We start from the raw sequence: 25965 nt of genomic DNA on the forward strand, positions 1-25965 counted from the left end.
TAAAAATCAACAAAATTGTGCAACTCATAACATATTAATTACATCTATATCCTACATCCACCTCTGGAGTTTTATGAATGTATTTATTATAAGTTCGCTTATGCTACTCTCACAACTACTATTATTTATTTATTGTTAAATGAAATACAATGCAATAAATACCGCTGAAAAATTTAACTCAATTGTAAAAATTATTTATGTTGTCTTTATAAAAAAAATGTGTCTTTTAAAAAAAATCAGTCTTAACTTGTGCGTTTGTGTACTATAAACTGTAATACTTTTTAACTAAAAAGTCGTGCTGAGCGTGTTTTAATCTGTATATTTATCGATAACGAACATGAATTGAAATTGTTAAATGTGTTATCGATAATTTATTGAGCATCTGATAAATGATTAAAACAAAAATGAAAAATTATTTTTTTATTAATCATTTTGATAATTTTTAATCTATTAATCCTAAATACCTAATCAATTTTTTTTATTTTAAATAACAATTATTTAGTGGTAAAAAATGTTTTTATGAACTGAAAATTTGATTGTTCTATTTTATTTATTGTTAGTGATTTGATTACTACACAAGGGTCGGAAAGAGGTGTATGTGATATAGGATTCGGAAAATATATTTTTTGCATCAACAATTATGGATACTACAAATGAAAAATCAAATGGGGATGAAGAATTTCGACCGGTTGTTTTACCTTTAACAAGCACGCATGATGGATTATTTAAAGGTAAGCAAAAAATCTTATTTTTTTTAAATAAAAATTTTTTTTAAATAAGAATTTTTTTTAAATTTATATTTGTGGAAAGTTACTAAAATAAAATTGAATTTTTTTGTCATGTTTATTATACAAATATTTTTGTTTTTTAAATGCCATATTTTTAACTAATTTTCGTTTTTTTATTAACCGGATAAGTTTTATCAAAAATGTTAGCTCAATATTACATGTTCTGGTTTTATGGCGTAAGATTACTTTGGCTGACAGGTGTTTTTTATACACGTGTTCAATTTTATTGAATTAATTAGTGTAGTTTTTTTTTTTTTTTTTTTTTGAAAGTGGATGTTTTTGAATAAAAATATTCTCTTTTAATTTAATTACTACAAAATTGATCGACAAAAATGGTTTTTTAAAGCATGCATTTAAAATTTGTATCCGACATAACCACTTTTATATCATTTTAATTTGTTTTTTAATATTACAATATTTACAACAATGTGTTTTGGTGAGTTTCACTTATATTTACAGTGGCACAATATAGACGTGATATGAATATTTTATCTTTTTTTTTTTAATTAGAGCAATAATCAATAATTACCATTTTTATATTAATTTTTGGTATTTCGTCAAAGAAAAACGGTAAACCGAAACTAATTTGAAAAATGGCACGTAGTACTTTATATAGCAACAAAGAAAACAACAATTTTAAAACCGACGGTCACTTGCCCCAATTAAAATTACTTTTGCGTAAAATTAAAGTAATGCGTTTGCTAAAATATCCCAAAACAGACCAAAAAATCTTATGATTGGGAGTTAGATAGCATATCGTTGTTGGTTCCAATTGCCAAATTGAGACGTGCACGGACGAGACCGTAAATTTTTGAATATACATACCTACACGAATTGTTTAGATTTTGATAGTTATTTTTATTGCACTATGTTCGAAATTTAAAAAGTTTAACCTTAAAAATCAAGGCCTTATCACCAAACCTCGATATGGAAGAAGGATGTAAGAGAGAAAACATCGTAATTATAAAGGAAAAAAATCCTTATATTGCGGAATAATTTAAAAAATTTCTAAAATAATTCAAATGTGAGTAACATCATTTATGCACCTAGCACCAATTTCTAGTACGGGACACCGATTATGCAAGTACGACTTATATAATTGTATTTCTTACGCCATCGCATCGTTTTATCAAACGAGAGATGCCGTGAGTCACCCGGTAAGAACTATGTTCCTATCGTATCTTCGTATATTATAAATGAAGCGCTTACTTTTTTACTCAGATTTGCTTTGATTTTTTGCTGGTTTGAATGATTGATTATGCACTTGTTCAATTTTGTAAGATCATTTTTTGCTTTTTTCTTCTGTCTATATTTTTTTAATTATTAAGTGCGACTTGCAGTCTGAATATTTTCTATAAAAAAAAGCTACTTTAAATTATCTACATTATCTTTAACTTCTGATAACTCACAAATCATTTTTTTGAATGGAAAAACATAAATTTTGGACAAAAAATACAAATGATTGTAAAATATTTTTGTATATTCTCAAAATTCATGACAAGCTGAATCGATTAAAAAAGTTTTAGTTTCCTAGGTAACCTACTTGTCGTTTTTTGAGGTCTTTTTTATTTGTTGCATTTTTTTGGTTTAACCTCCCAACCTGCAAACAAATTAGAACGTGCGATAAGGAACATAGTTTCAAAAAAAAAGGAATACAAAATTGTCTTTATTATTAATAAATATACAAGTTTAAAGTCACACGCGCCGTGCATATAGGTGACGATTTGTTTTAATGTATAGAACAATCGTACAACAATCGTGACAATTAAAAAAAAAATGAACAATGTCGTACGTACACAATAATAAAGTACGCATACTAATATTATTATCCGCTGAAATGCGCTGCTATTGTATCATTTTTTAAGCAATAGAATTGTTAAAAATGTAATAAAATGTAGATAAGAAAAGTTTGTAAAAAATATATTTTGCGATAATTTCCTTGTTAATTAGTTGCAGTTTAAATGGAATGTTAATTAAGAAAATTACTTTACTCACAAATTTATAGATTATATAATAGAAATTAAAAAAAATTGTATTGTCTATTTTTGCAGTATGGGTCCTTAAAAATGTAATCGATATTACCAATATTATAAAAGTCATCAAATTGAATCGACAAACTTTCACATTGCGCTTTATTCGAACAGTGCTCTTCAAGGTAGACTATACTCTTTAAAATACATTTCCATATGAGCTTTGATTGAATTACTCAAATTTTCAAGGTAAATTTAATTACTATGATTTTAAACTGTTGTTTCTTCTAAAATGGAACAATCGCAAACAAATCGATCAGACAAAATTCAAAAGCTGATTGTATTTTTTCAAACGTTTACATTTGATTTTGAAAAAAATATTTTGTTATTTTCATTATTTACAAAGTGAAATTACCCTACAAAGTAAATAAACATTTCTTATAACCTTGAAAGCTTCAGTAGGTATTATTTTAATCGCTTAGTAGGTCGTACAACCTACAATTAAAATAAACAAGTGAAAACAAACAATTGATGAGTTAATTGTTGAAATACTCTGTATAGAAAGCGTTGTATATCAGTGCTTGCATTATTTTTATAAATTAGAAGAGTTTAAAAAACCAACACAACTATTTATATGGTTTACGAAAATATCGGAAATTTTCGAAAGTATTTGCTATAATTTTTTTTGGGAATGTTTCACAATACCACTGGTTGAAGCTAACTTCAAATATCCAACTCTCTATCTTTTATAGTTTCGGAGAAAATTAAGACCAAAGTTGTGTCCTAATTTGCGCCTTCATGGATAAACAGTGACGTTTACGAAAAAATGTTTCAAACAAAGGTTGATTATTTTTTTATAAGGAACATTTTTTACATTTAAACTTTTGTTCTATCTCTAACGGTTTACAAGACCCAGTTGGCCTATGTTGATCTTAGCCTCATGCCTGATAGATATCTCATTTCATTTTCGAGTTATCGTGTCCACAGGCAGATTTGCAAACAAGCAGACAGGATATTAAAATCAATCTATAGTCTTACTGACATGACGTTTCGAAGAGTAGAAGTTCTTTCATTTGAACAACGAATTTTCAATCCCATGTCTTATTGAAGACTTTTTTGGAATTACCTTACCAATACATTTAGCAAAACATTGATTGTTGCATAAATGAAGTTGTAATTTCCTTCCTTCTAATATAAACCCATTTCAAATGAAGCCCCATAACTGGCTTAATGGATTATTGTTTTTTTTTTTTTTCAAAATAGTAAAACTTTTTCACCCTCGTAATCTACCTGTAAAGTATTCTAACTGAATGGTAATACGCGTCAATTATTATTTAATTGATAATTGAAAACCAAAAAAATGATAAAATTTTAAGTATTCATTGTATTATAGAACAATAAATTTGTGTTTTCGATAAAAATTTAGATCGAGTATTTCAGTTACATAGAGCATATACGTAAGTACAAGTTACTTAAGTTAGAACAAATTATTAAGACAGTATTGACGCAAGCAATATATTAATTTCTCGTAAATCGTACAGAGAATCGACTAGAAATACCAACTATACCGAAGGCGTTTTAAATACTCAATAATTGATACATTAAATTTCAGTTATTTGGTAACACTTTCGTTTTGGTATCGAAACATCTTAAGGTAATTCTTAATTCTATTATATTATCTTAAAAATTAAAAAAATATTTTTTGAGGTATATCGTCTACTAACGGAGATAATTATTATCCCAGTAAAAAATGTATACCTACGTGGGAATTTTAAAATAAATAATTGAACTTCAATCGTTTATCATAGAAATTATCATGGATTTCCTTGAAATGAAAAAGTTTTATCAATTACAAATATTTAAGATATTTATTTTAATAAAACGGAATTCAAGGATTAGGTTTTCGAGCCATAAATGTCTTTGTAAATAAGTTATAAGTATAAATATTAAATGCAGATTACGTAAATAACTGTATTTTTTATTATTATTAAAACAATTAATTTATTTAAAATGTGTAATTATTGTCTATATTTCTATTAAAATAAATAAAAGCTAATAATAATTAGAATCTATTTGAACAAAAAAAACCTTTGGCAATTTAAAGATAATGATTCTCAGAAAAAATTGAGTAAATTACAAAAAAAAAAATATATTTCTAAAATCTAATCAAAAACAGTTATTTCTCGGCACTTACATGATTCTCAGAAAAAATTGAGTAAATTACAAAAAAAAAAATAAAAGTTTTTTTTTTATTTTGTGATTTTTAGTGAATCTGAAGTAACTAATTTGTCACTAAAAAAGAATCATCGAAATCGGTTGGCGTGATATTGAGTTATTCGTCCTCTTGTCGTGTATACTTAATGCAAATTTAAGACTCTTATGGTTTTCTCATAGATGCCGTTGCCAGAACTTAACCAAAATTAAATGGGACTACACGGGAAGCACCAGCTTTCAAATAGATAAAGAATCATAAAAATCGGTTCACCCAGTCGAAAGTTCTGAGGTAAACAAATAATAATACAGTCAAATTTATAACTCCTCCTTTTTTGTTTGAAGTCGGTTAAAAATCGAATATCACTTACACAGCACTAAAAAAATTTGTATTCAACAACCAAACAGAAACATCCCATAATTTTGGTTTTTATTTGTGGAATTTTTTTTGTACACAATTACTTTCTATTATTTTGCTGGCGGTGAATGGAACGTACCTTCTCCTTCACAAATTTTCATATAAGAAAATACCCAAATAAAAAGAATTTATTATAAATCAGTATATTTTATTTATATTTGCAATAGGTTCTTCACACCTACTGCAATTAACACATTTGGATATGCAGATTTTTACTTGAAAAGAATCATACACAGCAAAGCGGGCAAGGCCATGTTTATTTACAATATGTTGGCTGGTATCAGGTTATAAAACAAATTACACAATTAATAATGTTTATTATTAAGTAATAGCCGTTAACTATTGAGTAATACTTGCAAAAATAATTTTTTATTCAATTTAATTCAACCGTAAAATCTTTTTAAACACAATTAATGAATTTTTATTTTTATTAAATTTATTTTAAATAAATATTTTTAATCATTATTTCATTAAAATTATTTTATAATTATAAAAAGATAATATTTTGTTTAATAATAATTGTTCATTATTAAGGTAGTCCTCAACCTTGACTACGTACCATTATGAACCAAACGCAAAATAAGGTACCTAGTACCTACATCCAAATTTTTCAGTTTTTTTCAAACTCGTATAATATTCACTCATACATTTTCACCGTTGATATTGATTTTTCTATCTAAACAATTTCAGTATGATCAATTTTAAGATTGTGAGGAGATTAAAAATTTTCGGAGTCCCGCAGGACTCATTCAATTTATTTTTTCAAACATTCAATTTTTTAGAATTTTTTCAAATAAAAACAATTAATTATACTCTCATCATAACGAAATGGTGATCAATAAAACTATCAATAATTGAAATTGGATAAGAAGATCTGATCGATTGCCCTGAATGGGTTATTTGACCTCATATGAGTACCGGGCGATAGAGCTAATTAAGAGTGTGTACCATTTGTGAGCTGCAAGCTACTCCTGTATGAAACAGCCCTAGAAAGGAAAATATTACGTGGGGAGAGGAACGTACTTGTAGTATTTCAGGACTCTTGCGCTCAAAGAAAAACTGCAAGCTTTTTGAAAGTATCATCTTCCTTCCACGGGACTGTATATACGTAATATTATAGCGACTATTATAAGACACTGACTGGAAATAAATCTGATGACGTCAAAACTTTTTTGCTTTTGCTGAAAAGCTCAAAATGGCTCAAGGAATAGAAGCTTCCTAAAAAGGGATGGGGAGTTTCAAGTATCACAACAAGCCCTACGCCGCAGTCGCGGCCACTAAATATGTACTGTCATCTAGATCTAGAAAGCATATACAATACCAAGAAGATATAATGATCAAATAAGGGGACTTTTGTCAAATGATTCATTGAAGATTTAAATCCGGCCTTGAGTCTAATGACATTTTTAATTTATATAAACAATTTTTCTGTACATGAAAAATGATTAATTATTGCATAATAACTGGATAGTTTACGATTTGTCATTAATAAATGACTAGCAGATTTACTTTATCTATAAAACTGACAATTTTACAATCTCGTAAAAAAACTCGAGTTATATACAACGTGTGCTGTTAGAGCAACAAAAAAACTCTTTTCCAAATTTGGATTTGAGGCTTAATTTGGAAGATACGGGTATGGCAAAAATTGATACATTTGTTCATTCACTGACTATCATTCGATAACGTGTAGCCACTGATAATCAGTAGATATTAGTAAGTTTCACTTAATAATGGAAGGGATTTTAAAAAAAGTATAAAATTAAATAATTGAATTTGGACAAACTGTCCCATTTTTTATATTTTTATTCTATTATTGCGAAAAAATAATATAAACATTTTATCATTGGACATAAAAAACAAACCACGCCGATTATGGTATGTTTTTTTTTTTTTTTGCTTTTGATGAGCTTATTTTCAGAAGATAGGTTTCTGCAGTCAATAACAGAGCACGTTGTATATCACATTATAGTTCTTTACAAATATTAAACAAAAAGTAACAAAATGAAATCATGTCAAATGAAATTAATAAAAAAAAGTCTGTTTCTAGATTATTGAGTGAATTTTAAATAAAAGAAGTTGGTCACTCAGTGAAAATAAAAGGGAGTTTCAAATCATTTCGCCTACTACTCTACCATAACTCTACCACACGTTTAAATCATGTTCGATTTTGCATAACATACATTTTACTGTATAGGTCATTTACTTTTATTAAAAAGAATTATGTATTTTATTATATGGTTATTAATAAATATTTATAAGATATAAGATACATACGACATTTGAAGGTAATCATATAAACATAATTAGCCGAGAAACGTTTTATACATTGTTATCATTTTTAAATTAATTACTATACAATCTTTTTTACCGAATTTCCGGAGTAAATAAAGCTATTGCTTTTGTACTAATGAAGGAATTTTGAATTTTTTTTGAAAAAATTGTAACCTCTCTAACGATCGCAATTTAAGTTTGATTTGAATAAAATTTGGTATCAAGAAGGGTTTTGTTATTGAAAAGTATAGTTCGTTAAATAGAAAAATCGATAGACAAATAAGTGGGGGAGGGGTTGAGGTTTGTGCACAAAATACCAGATTTTGAATTTTTTCAAATAGAAAAATATTTTTGTATTTTTGACCAATTTTAAGCAAAATAATACTCGTGTGATTTTTTATCTAGACGCTTAGTTTTCGAAATAAAAATTATTGAAAAATTAAAAATACAATATTCGATTTTAAGAAAAATGTGTTATTTTTTCAGTCTTTGAAGAAATTCGCTTAGTTAATGCAGCTCCTGCACTACGGTTTTTTTTTTTTTTAGTAAGGTATGCTGTAGGTAATTTATGAGTATTTAAACTAAATTTTTTAAGCATTTTATGTTGTTTGGAAATAATTATTTTTTATAAACCCCAGAATTGCCTCATACAGATTAGACTATTGGGAAATAGCTATTTACGAAACAAGTGTACTAAGATCGTTATTAACGTACACATGCGAAATTTACACAACGAGTGCAAATCGCAGACGAGTTATAAAATCACAGACAAGTTGGGCAATCACAGACATCCGTTAATAATACGTTATCACACGTATATCGTATAAAACATTATCTACTTCGCCTCTAAAATGTGTAAAAAATTCGTAGTCAGGAGCTGCGTTGGCTCAGCGAATTCACTCAGAGAATGAAAAAATAACACATTTTTCTAGAATTTTATTTCGAAAACTAAGTGTCTGGAGAAAAAAATCACATGAGTAATTTTTTACTTTTTGCTTTATTTTGAAAATATTCAAAATTTTGCCTTTACCTAGCCATTTTTATCTTTTTCTTCTTCCGATTTTCTATCTCCCTCTTCCATAAAAATTCCCGACTAAAATTCCTCATTCTTGTCATTTCCTCCAGAAAACAATTGATATGTAAGCTATTTCTCTGTGGAAATATAATACCCAGCCAGGATGCAGTCAGAATTTCAAAACAACAATTATTATTTTGTTGCACCTAGTATTTAAATCATATCTAGAATAAACTTTCCTATTAAATAATAATATTTGTGTGGGCTTTGCTTTATTATTCATTGAAAATCTTCAATTTGTATTAATTAAACAATTTAGAGTAATTTAATTTTTTTTAACAATACCGTTGCGAGCGCATATCATTTAAAATTTAAAAATAAATAAATTATTAATTATAATTTTATAGCTCTATACTGTTTATATGTTCTTGACAAATTCCTTCTTCTTTAATTGAGTTCTAAGGTTAAAATTTAAAAATGTTAAGTCACTTTAGAATTAATTAGTTTACAATTTAAAACATATTAACATTGAACCGCATACATTTCGTTTGATGAGAATAGTTTAAATGAAATATACTGAGTTCGAGGTAATTCATGAGAGATTTCATAAACCCCATGCTCATAGCTTCATGTTATTCTGAACATATAACCGTCCGAATTAGCGTTCGGTCACTTCACGTTCAAAACGTGTGGGGAGTTTAAATTATCAAAATTAATTTAATATGTGCGGTAATAGTACCCATCCACGCGTGCAATTAAATAATATGTTATTTTTGATTTTAACTCTAATGAATTTGTCATAGTAAATACTGTGTACCAAGTGCTATGTTAATATAGATATCTCTCTTCAACTACCAATACTCTAACAATAATCGTTTCTGTTCAACAATAAAATTTATTGACTTTGCATTATTATATGTTAATAATGAAACGGTCAATAATTTTGTTTTTTTTTAAACTCAGAACAAATACATCAAGGTTCAGTTAGTTTTTTGAAAATATGTGAAGGTTAGTTTTTTTTCTGGAATTAAAAAACTTGTTAGAAACAAAACTTCTCCTATGCTCTCCATGTTAATTATATCCGAACTTTAATTAAGTTTATCTCGAGTTGGAGATGGTCAATCGATTTCAAATATTTTTGGTAATTGTATAATATCCAAAAAAAATTTCTTATTGTTTGACTCTATGCCTCTAGCGAGACAACAGCCTTAAAGATTCATTAATTAACAAAGAAAAACATGAAACAATCTATAAATAACATAATATGTGATTGATTAATGGGATTTTTCTTTTGCGAACAAATAATTTCCAAGCAAATACCAATTATCTAATTTACCAAGTAAAAACAATAGAAATCTACAAACAGAGTCGTTGTAATTTATTAAAAATTTTATTGCAATTACCTTCAACCTCCAAAAAAAAATATCCTCGTATATTAACATGCAATTATGAAAACAATCTATTGAAATTCAAAATAAAACATGTCTTAAACTATGGCGATAAAAGATTTAGCCCCCACATTTCATAAATATGGGCATTTGTATACTGTAGCAATTTAACCCGGCCCTGATTACTATATGTATGATTTTTTTTTTACAAAACCGTGTAACCTTGTAATAGTTAATTTTATCCATAGCATATGTGTAAAATGAATATAAAAAATTATAATAAAAGCTTAATAACGATCGTGACTAAAATTTTTTATAGCTCTTTTGAAAAAAAATCATAATTTTTAAAAATTAAACATTTTTTAATGGCTTAATTTGGATATAAATGAAGATGAAATAATCAAATAACAATTTTTTTGTATTCGTATATACAAGGTTTGTCGAAAAATTTAAATTTTGCCCAAAAGTAGCTTTATTTTTTACATTATCGGCCTTATTTATTAAGAAAAGTTGATCGTAATTGAAAACTACGATCAGATATTATCCAATATAATCCATCTACCATGAAAAAAATAGATTTTTTTATTTTTACTAAAACTTTTCTCTATATTAGCACTGATAATTTATGTCTACAAGTCAGTGCAATCCTGGATTAAATGTCGATCTGTACTACACAGATTCTGTAGATATAAATTATCACTATGAATCTGTTTTTTCATGGTAAATAGAGATTTCTGAGGTATCAGTGATAATGTTGAATTTCTGAGGTTTCAGTGAAAAGCATGGAAATATATTTATAAAAAATCATATTCCCGGCGACTGCATAATTTTTACGCTTCCATTTTATTTACAGTCAAACCTGGATAAGCGAGAGTTCAAGGGAGCGCAATCTTATTCTCGCTTATAGAGGTTTCTCACTTAGCCGAGTTTCTCGCTAATGCAGGTACATGGGTATAGCGTTTCTCTCTTATAGAGGTACGCAGCAATAACAAGTCACAGCAAGTGCATTCTTGTCTGCTTAAAATAATAATATAATGTTATATTAATTCATTGATATTATTAATGAATGAATATAACAAAAGTTTTTAAAACGTAATATGTAGTTAGTCGTAATGTTTAAAGCACGTAAAATCAACAAAATACGTTTAAGGGCATACATTCTTGAGACTTTTTAATAAACAAATTTAAAATATTATGCAACAGTTTAAATAATTTTAAAAAAACTAATGGGCAAATGGAAAATGGAATATGTAAATCGATATTTCTCAAAAATAATATCAATATATTTGAAACTTTTACCAATTAATAATTATAAACTTTTGCAGAATTTCAAATTATTTTCAATTTTCTATTAATTTAAATGAACGTACTTAAGTGGTTTAAAATAACTTTAATAGATAACTCGATTAGAGTATAAAATACATGACCTTAAAAACTACTAATTTTAAAGCTTGACAAACTTTTAATAAGACCTTCGCAACTGTACCTATAAAAACTTGATGAAATTATATAATTCCAAAATTACATTACATTTTTGAGCATGCAATCAATACAAGAATAATATTTCGTGGAATTATAAAAATTTCATTAATATTACTGCAGCTTAATTTCTAATCTTAACTGACTAAAGTTTATCATATATAGCATTAATTAATATAAATAAGCACAGTCTACGTCAATTAAATTTTATCAAAATCTAGTTTTAATACAAAAAAACTCAGAAGACAACATGAACTTGCATAAAAAGCACTTGATTTTGAATAAATTCATTAATGAATTTTCTTTCTTTTAATTTACAGATAAAAAAGATACAAACAGTGCTGTCGTGGAATCACAACAAAAGGTAAGAAGAATTTTAAAAAAATTACATAGAAAATACTTTTTAAGGAACAAGCTTTTATTGTACTAAAACGTAAAAAATAATTTTTCCAATGAGTCACTCATACTTGGCTATTTATAAAAGCTGGAGGCGCTCAATTAAAAATTTCAAGGATGATTCGGAGCCCCTCAGCCATTTACATATAGGAAAATTAATTTTTAACGTTTTAATACAATAAAAGCTTGTTCCTTAAAAATCATATTTTTATTAAAATTTTTAATTTAAAGCTAAAAAACTCATGCTTACATTAAATATGCAGTGTCATCCGATTTACATTTCTGCAAAATTAGAAACCGGGTCTGGGTCCAGGAAATGGGTCTAATTTTGATTGCAAAATTAAAGTGCATGCATACAAGTGAAGTTAAATAAAAACTTTTAAAAATCGTAAAATTTTTATATTCTTCGTAGAGTTTTTTCGCACCTCGACACTTCTACAGAGCATTCAAATATAAGCATGTTATCTTGTTACAATATTTTCAAAACGTATGGAATTTTTATCTATACTGTGTCATTAAACAGATTCTCATAGAATATAAAGTGTAGGAGGATTTGTTTAAAATTCTGCTAATATAGTTATTCCTCGTCAACCACAAGAATAATTTTGTCTGTTCAACAATAACAATTTTTAACTTATTAATTTATCTCAACAATTTCAACAAATACATCAATGAACAGTTACTTTTTAAGAAATTTTTGACAGAATTAAAAAACTTGTTAAACTTGTCCTTTTAGAATTAAAAATTTTGATTTTTGAATTAAACAAGTGAAAACAAACAATTGACTGTCACATTACACATACATACATGTCACAGGTAAATAACTGATATGCCCATATAATACGTATACTATACAATATGCGCCTAATTTGCGCTCTCACGGGTAAACAGTGATGTTTACGAAAAAATGTTTCAAACAAAAGTTGGTTATTTTTTTATAAAAAACATTTTATACATTTAAACTTTTGTTCTATCTCTAACGGTTTACAAGATGGGTCCTACTGACCCAAGACCCAACAGACGACAGACACAGACGACCGACGACAGACAGACAGACAACCGAAAATGGACTAATTAGGTGATTCCATGAACACCTATACCAAATTTTTTTTCGTAGTATCAATATTTTTAAGCGTTACAAACTTTGGATTAAACTTAGTATACCTTGATATATTTCATATACATTGTATAAAAACACAACCTCTACTATTCTCTCCATGTTAATGATTCGAATTTTAATTAAGTTTATCTCGAGTTAGAGACGATCAATCGACTTAAACATTTGATTGCATTAAAATATCCTTAACCAGTATAAAAAATTTAGAATTTTCTGACAATTAGCCCATAGTAAGACAACATCCTTAATTAAAGAAAGGTTCGAAAATTTGTGTGTGAATTGAGTTAGAGCTGCGAAAATGTCTTTTGATGGTCTCATTTTTTCTAACTTTCAACTTTTATATTTATGCACTTCAATATAAATTTAAAACATGAAGGTAAAAATGACTTTTGTGATAATGCAATTCTAAAACGTCTATAATCACAAAGATAAGCTGTTGTGCAAGATTGTAAACACCATGGAAACTGAATTAGTCATTATTTTTCACCTAGGTATATTAATCGCTTGGATGCCTATACTTTATTATATTGAAAAGTAAATTGTTATTTGTAATAGAATCGTGATTTTTTCTCATGACTTTGAACTATTGTTTGGAAGCTAATTAATTTTAAAAAAAATTTTGTTTATCTCATAAGATGAAACTTAAACAAAATGGATTAAAAGGAATTAAGAAGTAAATAATATTATAAAGATGGCATTGAATCTTAAAACAATTATCTCACAATTGAATTGTATACACATCAGTGAAATGAAAACTAACTACTAATTTTGAATAATTGTCCAATTTATTCTTTTATTAGGATTTCCCAAGATTTCAATTTCTAACCAATAATAATACTCAATCCGTCATAAAATTAATAAACTTACAATTAAATTAATTTTTGGCATTCAAATTTAAAATAGTTTTTAATTTTACTCATTGATTAAAAAGTAAAATTAATCAAACTCGTTGATACAACACAAAAGTTAAATTTAATTGTTTAGACACAGGAAAAATGATAATAATCTTAAAAGGAAATACACATTTTATTAAAGTATGAAAACAAATAAATGATTTTTTATATTTATTTTATTAAAAAATTTATCAAAATCTAGACTTTATTACTATCATACTATACGTATACTCAATAAAGTTTTAAAAAATTTCCTCTATTAAGTGTTTACATACAATTATTTTATAAATTTACTTACTTTGGTATATATTTTCATTATCTACAAGAAAATTTTTACCTATATTTATACCAAACAAGTGAAAACAAACAAATGACTGAGTTAATTGTTGAAATACCATGTATATACTGTGTTGATTACACTCTCACATTACACATACATACATGTCACACATATACATATAACTGATATACCCATATAATAACAGACCAACCCTACCTAAAATATACAAAAATCTCTATTATTGATATAAAAAATGTCAATCTGATGTCATTACCGATTTAAAAGAAACAATCGTTATTTCTCAGAGCGGAGAAAATATGAAAATTATAAGAATAGTTTTGAAAAGTTTTCTAAATACTTTGGGCTAAATACTGTTCTATACCAAATTTTTAATCGCTTTATTCCATCTATTTTACATCCACAAAAACTGACAATATTCTTGATAGTGTAAGTGGCCCAATACATATAGTTTTCTTCTCATTTTTAAACAGTAGGTGAATTTATATTGCCCAGAAATTTACTATGTATTGGGGGTACACAGGGCGTTGTTTGGAATGTCTAATGTCTTTAACCTTGATATATTCAGTGCGTCATTTTTATGTTTTGCATAAAAATAATGACTTAAATGCTATAGAAGTAGATTAATGGCCAGCAGGACTCCAAATACTATATATTCTTTTTCTTGGTCTAAGTATTAACTTTCCCTACTTCGTAAATTTTATAAAAGAAATGTAATTAATTTTTCGTGTTCTGTTGGATGTTTAAAACGCCACTTAAAATCACATTTGGGTCATAACATAACTGTCCTCCTTGAAACTAGTGTAGTTGAAAATCGGTATTTTGAGTAGAAATTGCATGATTGAATTATCATCAACAAATATCCATTCATGAATTAATCCAGGAAATCAGGTACAGGATGTTTAGGTTAAACCAAGTACGCATCTGCCTTGATAGGTCTGAGAGATAAACATTCTGAATGGTTTCTTTCAAGTATCTATCTCACAAAAAAACGAATCATGTGGATCTTAAAGAACATATTTTTTTGTTTAATTTCAAAAGATAAGTCACTTATTTTTACCTTATCGCTTTACTTATGGTCTTATACAAAGAGCCCCCCCCCCCTATCAGGACTAAATTAGTATTCATATCTATATGTATGTATCTATGTAATTATTGCAGAGCTATGGAATGCTATGATTATAAAAAATAATCTATAATTCAATATTTTAATATTAATTATTAACAAATTCGATACGATACTACAAAATTAATCATATTTTTCTTAATACAAAATTATTTAAAAAAAAGTATGTACTTGAACAGGAAATACGTAATTTCGTCATTGTATCACATAAAAGTTAATACCTAGCTGGGTACACTGCATGTTTATCAGTGATTAATAGATAATTATTGTACGTAATTATTATTATTCATAAATAGAAAACAAACACATGTGTAGTATAGTCAAAACTTACAAAAACATTATTTATGTGGAAAAAGATATTTTTTTTTTAAAGAAAAGTAGAAAAAATTAAAAAATTAAACTCCAATTGTTTTTAGAATTGCCTTCTTAAATCGAGAACACGTGTCAATATCTATTTAACGAAAATCATAAAAGAAAGATAATGCTATCACTTATTATTTTAACAGAAAATTTTTTAAAGAACAAGTCTATTGAAAACTTAAATAAACTTAACTTCCTTAAAAGTTTTTCGTAGAATAATAAATGATAGTACATATACTTATTACTTACATATAAAACGTGCTGGCAATTTGGAAATGCAATTCTAAAAATAAGAGCTTTAATTTATAACCTTTTTCTACGTTACTATACTCGAAAAAGTCACTTGTTTCAGATTCTTCCAGATAATTTGTTTCTTTTGTCAGTTTTGACTACACTATTATCTATTAGTACTTATAATTATCAAAATAGAAATTTAGAACAAGTAGGTATCCGTGCATTTTTTATTATTTCAAATTAATTTTTTTTAATTATATGTTATTTAAAATGTGTAATTTAAATATTTGATAAATAAAATTTCAATAATTCTGTAGTAACTTAATGTTAAATACATATATACATATATGTTAAATACATATATGTTATAAATTACTTAAAATGTGTAATTTAAATATTTGATAAATAAAATTTCAACAATTAAACAAGTCTCTGTAGTAACTTAATGTTAAATACGTCTGTCGGGTCAGCTAGCTGACCCTTAATTATGAATATTGAGTTCGATATCGATACCTCTAGATGACCCGATGAACTTCGTTTCACCTACAATTTATTTAATTTTAACTATTGATCAGCGATTATTAATCTTCATAAACATGCAGCTCTAATACATTAATAGCTATACTATGCTTAGCTCGCCCGCTAAGCCCGTTAAGCCCACCTTTAAGCCCCCTCCCTGCTTAGCCCGCCCGCTCAACACAAATTTTACTACTGTCTCTTGGACAGGCCGTCAGCCGTTGGCTTAGATGAAGCCTTCGGTAGTCTCGCATATAGCTCTAATACATATCTATTGACAATACCTGAATAATAATAAATAATATATACTCAATACCTACTATTCAAATACCTGTTCACAATTCTAGATAAATATGGTGGGAGCGCAAATAAATACTTAAGCACATTATAAGATAATATAATGCATTACTTATATGCGTTTCCACCATTTGTTGCATTTAATATTTTTTCTTAAATTTTCTAAAGTTCTGCTAAACTTCCTTAATCTTTTCTTTCATACAAACTTTCTTCTGATAATAATTAACACAACAAAAATAATTTTTTGGGTAAATCTTTAGATTTGATATTGTTAACAAAAGTGGAAACTTTTTAAGCCTATCTCGAATTACTTTTTGGATATATAATTGTTTAACGAAAAAAGACACGTTTACAGGGAAATTTTTCGGAAGGAAAAGAAATCAAAATACTCAACTTCAAAATACACTCTTGTTGTCATTCCAAAAGTTTCTTCGAAAATTTTGCCTGCCTGATTAAAAATTCTGAGAGATTCTCAAATTGATTTTTGAATTTTTTATCCCAATTTCTTCTTTTTATAATAACACCAAAAACGGTGGACATTTTAAACATTTTTTTAACACCTCATTTAATTTTCTTAACGAAAACTTAAATAAATCATACAAGAATTTCAAGAGATGTTTTTATCAATGCCAGCATATGGTGATGGACATCCAGACTATGCACAAATTGATTTTGACAAAATTTAATATTACTTTAAAAAGTATCAGTTATTGCATTATGTCAATGGAAATTTTAATTAATCGCCTCTTGAAAATGCAATAACTTTTGTACGTACAATGTACGTATCAGCCGATTGTTTACCATTTTACATTATAAACATCTATTGTGATAGTTCCGCGATGTATATAGCAATTTTTTTTTTTTTTTAAATTATAATCTATAATGTTTATTGTATGAGTTGATCTATTAACGTTATAAACTTTTAAAGTAGTTGTTTCAATCACAGACAACATAAAAAAGATATTTGCCTTTCCTATATCAAGGCAGAGCCTCTATGATTTTTTCCGCCTGTGTGCAATAATAAGTTACTCGCACCCTAAAACCGCTTCTTATGAATGAATAAAATTTCAAAAGTCCACATTGAGCACAAAAATAAAATTTATTTTAAACCGTCAATTATTTTAAACTAAAATGGCGATAACACTGATAGCTAGAATTGCTTGAAAGAATTTTTTTACAATTCTCTTCATTATACCATGTACATATGAAATATGTACATGGTTCATTGTATTTTAAAAATGCATTACATATATCAAGCATAATGGATCACACTATAATAAACTCTTAACAAAATAAATTGAGACTTTTCTAAATATTAATTTTTGTTATCAAAAATTAATTAATAAATATGCAACATTATTGCAAAATTAATACAATCTCGTGTAACAAACCCGTGCGACAATATTAAGCATATTAATGGGGGTCAACAGGAAACTTAATTCAATTTTTAAAAATCAAGTAAATGATTCTTCTACTATATTTGGGTCATTTTTCTTACATAGTGTATTAAATTTGACTACATTTTCTAAAAAAATTGACTCTTGTGTGCTTGGTGACGTCAAATCATTCTACATAATTTTTCTCTAACCCACGCAAATTTACTGAAATAACGAAATTTGAAAATTATTTATTTTTGGCTATATTTTATTTTCTTTAGTGCATTTTAAAAATTCTTTTTAAATGGAATTCGATAATTCTTGATTATAAATGCCTTAAAATTTTTCGTTTTTCTATTCCATTAAAACGTATTTTTCGCATATAATATACAAAGAATTAGATGAATGAGTTATCCAGTTAATTACATTTAAAATACGTTAGCTAATTAGCTAATTCTATGCTGTTTAACCCTAATAATATAAGCATAAGAAACTTTGATATCAGCTAAAATTTTAAATAATAAATATTTAGACTAATTAGAATTATCTCTTTTGTTCTAGCCCATAAAATATCCGAAATCAGTATTTTTTGTTCTATCAAATGAATTATGTGAACGTTTCTCATACTATGGAAATCGAAGTAAGTTTTTCTTAAAATGCTCATTGACAAAGTGTTTTAAATAATAATGTAACGTATTTATTACCTGTATTAATATCAAGCTTTTATTTTTCAGCTATACTTATATTTTTCCTAACGGAGCAATTAAAACTAGGAGATGATTTAGCCACGACAATATTTCATGCTTATACCATGATGGTATATTTTTTTCCAATTTTTGGTGCAATGCTTGCCGATAGTTGGTTAGGAAAATTTAAAACTATTTTTTATTTATCTGTTGTTTATGCAATCGGCAATGCAACCTTATCAGCAGCGTCTTTTCCAGCATTTGGTGTTGAACCAAGGTAAAATATTTGTCAATATTAAAATTTCGAAAAGGAAATTTCATAAGTGGTAAAAAATTAAATTTCCAATCAAGTTTACGATCGATTATAAATACGAAGCATGAAATGATATTTAAAGAACCAGAGACTGAAAACTGCAATTATTTGTTATTTCACCACTCCTCAAGAGAAGCTAAAAATTTTTTTTTGCCAAATAGAAACACGGAAAAAGGTCGACAAGTTATCAAGAGAAGCCAATACTGGATCTCCGTTTCTTTCAAACCGGGGCACAAATTGCATAGTGGCACCTCTTCTCTCCAGCGTTTGAGATAAATTTTTAGAAAACTCACTCAAATATAATAATTGTGCCATTTTTATTTAATAAGTAATATTATCTATTAGGTAATAATTTTACTTTTTATGACATAAAACTAAACATAGGAAACATCAAGGAAAGACAACTGACAACCAAGACTTTCCGTTAATTTTCAGGACACGGCATTTTTCTCCCAATCTTGCTACAGCTTTACACGGCGTGGTTTCGTCTCTGCGAAAGCATTTATTAGATTATCAGAAGTCCGTCTCAAAGCTAGTTTTATAGTCAATTTGCTGAAACTTAGCTCACAGCTTGCAGATGTAGTTGAAAAGGTCTTGTAAATTTTTAAAGCAACAATAGGTAACAATTCACAGATTTCGTTACAAGTCAAATGCACTTGATTTTTCACTAATTTCGGATACCAGCTCTTTAATTACGGCAAGTTCTAGGCAAAAATAAACTGCATTCAAATCTTTTGAATGTTTTGTTTCTATAGGCTCCATTTTTCTGCAGATCCTTGGATTCAACAATTTAAAATCTTTTTTCAAACCCGGTTTGCACCCCCCTCCCATAGCTTCATGGTTGAGATAAGTTGGCGCAGGTGGAAAATTACTAATGCTATTAATAATTTTCAATAGAGATATGGACAACAAAAAATACGTGCAGAGAAAGGCGGCAAAGTTTTAATTAATTTCAGATTTTTAAGAGATATTGCCTAAGAAATTAAGATACTCGAATACTGTCAAGTAATTTTTTGTGGTTGATTATCAACCATTATAAATTTTATAAACTTATGAAATATCTTTTTCTTTTAACGAAAAATTATATATGTTTCTATAATTTACCTATCTTTGTTATTTCAGTCGATATATTACGTTTTTCGCTTTATTATTTATTGCAATTGGTTCTGGTGGTATAAAACCCTGTGTGGCATCTTTTGGTGGTGATCAGTTTATATTGCCACAGCAAGAAAGACAGTTGGCGCAATTTTTCTCAATATTTTATTTTAGTATCAATGTTGGAAGTTTAATTTCCACATTTCTAACACCAATTTTCCGTGAAGATGTTCATTGTTTTGGGGAACAAAATTGCTATCCTTTAGCGTTTGGTGTACCTGGTATTTTAATGGTTACTTCTCTAGGTAAGCTTTGCCAACTATTTATCACTAATTCGGTTTGTAACTTAGAAATATAGGAAAAGAGTGATGTGATTTGTAAACAGGAACACAAGAACACAGCCAGGTTTGAGAACTAAAGCAGAGAGTGATCCAAACGCCACCCCCCCCCCTTTAAACCTTTAATTGCGAAGCTAGATTCTTCGAAATTTTTTAATTAATAACTACCTACGACAAGCCGAGCAAGTAATTCTATTTTAATGCATAGGCCAGATCGAATTATGTATTACCACAGCTAAAATATTATACAGTTATCTTTTAAAATTAACTTGGAATGAAGGCGGAGGTTGAAAAGGGTAGTGATATTCTATCAAAATATCACTCAAAATCGAAAATTGAAGAGAAATTTTTCACAGCCCCACATGTGGTGTGTTTGGATAGTATTAGGTAGAAACCGTTCGATACTCCAGCAGACAGGCTAAAAAATCAGCAGCTCATAGACGTAAATCAATACCAAAATGATCTTAAGTAAATTTTCCTCCGTTATTTTACACCAATTTGAAATATTTTTCCTAAGAAATCGATCCAATTTACCATTTCTATATTTTCTCTTTTAGTAATATTTCTGGTTGGACGACCCTTGTACATAATGAAAGATCCCACTGGAAATGTCGTTTTACAAGTTTTTAAATGTATGGGAGTAAGTAAAAAACTAATTATATAATACTTAGCTGTATTTTTTTTTTGTACTTTGAAAATAAGTCACATATTTCATCAACAATTTTATTGATAATCTTGATTTTTTTAGCATGCAATCTCTCGGCGTGGCTCGGTAAAAAAGTCACAACCAAGAGATAATTGGTTAGATTATGCAGATGATAAATATGATCAAAAATTTATCGAAGATGTCAAAGTTGTTTTACGGGTATTGGTATTGTTTGTTCCATTGCCAATATTTTGGGCATTATTTGATCAACAAGGATCACGTTGGACGCTACAAGCAGCAAATATGAATGGTGCTCTGGGTGAATCGTTTGTGATAAAACCTGATCAAATGCAAGTGATTAATCCATTTTTAATATTGTCATTAGTACCGTTATTCGATCGTATTATATATCCTGCATTTTCTAAATGTAATTTACTTACAAAACCTTTAACAAGAATGTTAGTGGGTGGTTTATTGGCTGCATTGGCATTTATTATTTCTGGAACTTTGGAACTAGCAATACAGGTAACTATTTTTCTTATGTCACTGTTGTTTGTAGATTATACTGGTTGTTTAATTTACATCTTGTAAATTGTTTGTATGTATACATTAAACAATGCGAATAAGAAAGAGCTATTATAGACAAGTTTTTTTGCTATGAGTTGAATGTAGCTTCGATACGTGTTGAGTTGTACACAGCACACATAACAACAGTAGAATCATCGAACAGCTTAAAGGAAACCGAAGCTACAACACTTGCAAGAAACATATAACGCCTCTTTCTTACACGCATTGCTTAACGCATGTACTCTGTTATATTCGTGGGAGATGCCCATACCAAGATGTAAATTAAACACATGGTATAAAAACTCTTATTTAGTTGGAGATACATGTTAAGATGAAAACACATCATTTCCCGGTTCTTATCTAATAGGCTCTGTTAAAGAGAACACACCGCTACCGCGAATTATCTGTTGTAAGAAGTTGTACAACAGAACAGGACATAAAGAACACCAATAAAAAGTCTCAACGGTTAAATAATCGAAAGAATTTTAGACACGAGTCTGCGGCCTATTATTTGATTCCATCTCTCAGCTAAAATATTTTGGAGATAATATGCAATATTCGTTCATTTCAGAAACAATACGTTTATAAACCAAGCGCTGGATTTAGTGAATTACGTATTTATAATGGCTACAATTGCCCAATTAATTTAAAATTAAATGGCACTATTACAGCAAATATTGAAAAACTAGATTATTATACATTAAAAGATATAGAAGTATCAGCCTTAGGTTCATCATTCGATTGTACAATAGAATGTGATTGCTGTGAAACAAAAAAACTCGAGACGAGCTTATTTGCTTTTTCGAAAAGTCAATCATCATATTTCTATGAACGTAATCGGTTTGGAAATACGTCGGATGCGATGTACTTTGATGATGATACAACTAATTTAAAAGGTGAAACAAAACTCAGGTAAGAAAACAGAAGTGAATATTTCTTAAAACTAAAAATCCAAATTAAACTCTTAATTAAAGAGATTATGTTCGATATCGTTTCAAATAACAGTTTGTGTAGAAAGAATATACAAAATGAGATTAGAAACGCTAGCTAGTAAACTAAATGAAATAATGTTGAAGTTATATACGATGTATTTATAAGCCGAAATAAACCCGCCGAAATAACTGCGAAAAGCCTTAGAAAAATACCTCGAACGAATAAACTGTTGCAGAAGGTTTAGATGCTATTTGGCTGACATAATTTTTCTTATTAAATGGAAAATATAACTATGATAATAATATCATGTCGGTTTCTACTAAACGAACAAAAAAAACAATATTCAAAATAATTTAACTTTTCGGAAACCTTTTTAATATTGGCGTGTTTTTTGACCGTGGAAAAACTCATATTTGATTTTTTATTATTATTATTATTATCCAACTGTCGCAATTAAAGCGCACCAGTCTTCAAAAAGTTTGCGAAAAGGTGAGTTATTATTTGAGTTTGTGTTTTGTTTTTGTTTGCCGTTTAGTAAAAAACCGGCATTACATTTTAATGAAAAACTTTTGGAAATTCGGTTGATATACAGAGTTAAAAAAATATCTTATACAAATCGAATACCAATCAAATTTTATAGTTTTACCTATAATTCGGTAAAATATTTGGTAACATCTCTCAATTATCAAAATCTACGATTCGGGAAATAGAACGAATATTTATCATAACTGAATTTTTAGGGTACTTTTAAATTCTAATAAAGAGCATAATATAACAGTCAAGCATGGAGATAGTGTTTTTGCTCCTGAAAAGGAAGAAGATTATGGATCGTATAATTTATCAATGCAAGTATCATTACCAGTAAATAGGTATGATATTTACGTAGATACCGAGCGTGTTGTAACAAACGTAAAATTTGAAGCTGGTGGAGTTTATGTAGCTAATATCTACCATGACGTCGATTCTAATAAATTTGTAAGTGTCTTCATACACATATATCATGCCGCCATAGGACAACTTCAAGATACTAAAGATTTGATGTTTTAGGTATCCAAAATACTGGAAGTAAAGACGCACAATGAAGTACATATGTTATGGTTACTTCCTCAATACATATGTATAACAACAGCCGAAGTTATGTTTTCAGTAACTGGTTTAGAATTTGCATATTCACAAGCTCCAGTATCAATGAAAGCTTTGTTACAAGGATTTTGGTCACTAACGGTTGCATTTGGTAATTTAATTGTAGTCATAATTGCTGGTGCTAAAATTTCTGATTCTCAAGTGAGTATGCTCTTTTTTATTAATTCTTTTTTCTCTAAAATTATCTTTACGAACCCTCTGTTTACAAACCTACAGTTAAATTTTACGTTTAAAATTTGGAACTTACTTATAACTATTATTAAGAGATTAAGGCAGGTAATAATTAAGGCAGTTTTGTGGTCTAGGAATTTGAAGAAATCAACTTTTATTTGTATATTTTAAAATTGACTAAAGAATATTTAATTCAGCGGATTTTCTGGTATCGAAGTTCGAATTGATCGCTCCCTTTTGGGGTGGTTGACATGATATCTCAAGGTCTAATTGACCGATTCCTTTGAAATTTGGTGGATATCTTTATAAATCTCTCTATAGTTTGAACCCGACTTTAGAAAATTTAAATTTTGGGTATTTAAAAAAAATTTGTAAAGGTCAAAAAGGGATCAAAACAAAACTTTTTTTCACGCCATTTTGTGAATTTTTTTTTTTTGCTGAGGTCTAGACGATAGCGACATCTTTACTAATTAACATTTTTTGTTTCGGATCACTCCAAGGGCTGGAATCGTGTCAAACCAGAGTGCCGTGTCTTTTTTGTAGCCCTACCGTAATTCGAATAATTTTTAGGCTTCCAGACCGGAATACCTCCTTAAGGAACATCAAAAATTGGCAATAAATTATTTTTATGTTATCTTTTCAAAAAAAAAAATTATAAATATAACCGAGTAATAAATTCGTGAAGAATCAACGAACTACGAGACCCTTCTGCTAATGCAATAATTATAATAAATTTTATTTTTCATTATTTTTAGGCGGTGGAATTTTTCTTCTTCGCATCGTTAATGATAATTACAATGATTGTATTCTTTTTCCTTGGCCGTGCATACAAATATATTGAATTTGATCAAGTACCTACTGAAGATGATTTACATAACGAAAAGAAAATATCGGGTATTGATAATGTGAATTTTAAAGATGATCATCTGTAGTAATCAATCAATCAAGTTTTTAAACATCCCATCATTTTTAAATATCATTACTGTTCAAGAACATAATTCATACGTTTATTTTATTTTATTTTTTAAAAGTACGTTTTAACTAATTTTATAGTATTGTTTATATATTTTTACAAATAATAAAAGACAAAAAACATTCCTACACAAATTGTTTCTTTAAAATTAGCTAATATTAAGGTAGGTAGTATTGGTTAGAGCGTAATAAATTCCGTCTGCGGTATGCCTAGGGTAGCGGGTTCGATTCCCGCCGTCACAACAAAAAATAATTTAATTAATGGTTGTGAAGGGCTGTTGTAGTGCATGGTATATGCATGACGGAAGTGTACTCAGCGTCTAAAAATAATAGAGGCGGTGATAAATGAAGATATTATCAGCGGAAAAGGTGGTAAAACGCACATATGGTATCACAGCGTGTAGTATGTCCTGAGTTTGTCTCTCGTGGACAGCCAATATAACCTAACCTAACCTTAGGTAGATAGTACAAAGAGACTCGACCCATTTTGCGAACTAAATACCGAGGTATAAATTCTCAAATTCCACAAAATTGAGAAAAAACTTTCTCTTGTAAACCGTTAAAGATAGAACAAAAGTTTAAAAGTAAAAAATGTTCCTTATCAAAAATTAAACAACTTTTGTTTGAAACATTTTTTCGTAAACATCACTGTTTACCCGTGAGGGCGCCAATTAGGCGGAAATTTTATATGTACTATACTTGATTATCAGTTATATATGTGTCACATGTTTGTATGTGTTATGTGATAAAGAAATCAACACTGACTATGCATGGTATTTCAACAATTAACTCAGTCAATTGTGTGCTTTCATTTAGCATGTAATTAACCCACCATATCTTAATCTGACGCGCTCGAGTTACTACACAAATCCACTCTTGGGCTCCCTTATTATAAGTAATAATTATCCCGTATTAAATAATAATCGAACAGAAAAATAGTATACA

The 25965-nt window shown here is 28.1% G+C and overlaps 1 protein-coding gene across 1 annotated transcript; it reads left to right on the forward strand.

Moving 5' to 3' along the window:
- Positions 1-448: 448 nt before the first annotated feature.
- Positions 449-25061, forward strand: LOC123296891 (peptide transporter family 1-like). The gene is made up of 11 exons (XM_044878588.1): positions 449-731; positions 11864-11907; positions 18718-18796; positions 18891-19119; positions 20278-20555; positions 21146-21228; positions 21337-21759; positions 22373-22713; positions 23475-23709; positions 23782-24018; positions 24804-25061. The coding sequence occupies exons 1-11, from the start codon at positions 641-643 to the stop codon at positions 24978-24980; spliced, it is 2217 nt and encodes a 738-aa protein (XP_044734523.1). The 5' UTR covers positions 449-640; the 3' UTR covers positions 24981-25061.
- The last annotated feature ends 904 nt before the right edge of the window (positions 25062-25965 follow it).

This window comes from Chrysoperla carnea, chromosome 3, assembly GCF_905475395.1.
Source record: "Chrysoperla carnea chromosome 3, inChrCarn1.1, whole genome shotgun sequence".
Classification (NCBI taxonomy): domain Eukaryota; kingdom Metazoa; phylum Arthropoda; class Insecta; order Neuroptera; family Chrysopidae; genus Chrysoperla; species Chrysoperla carnea.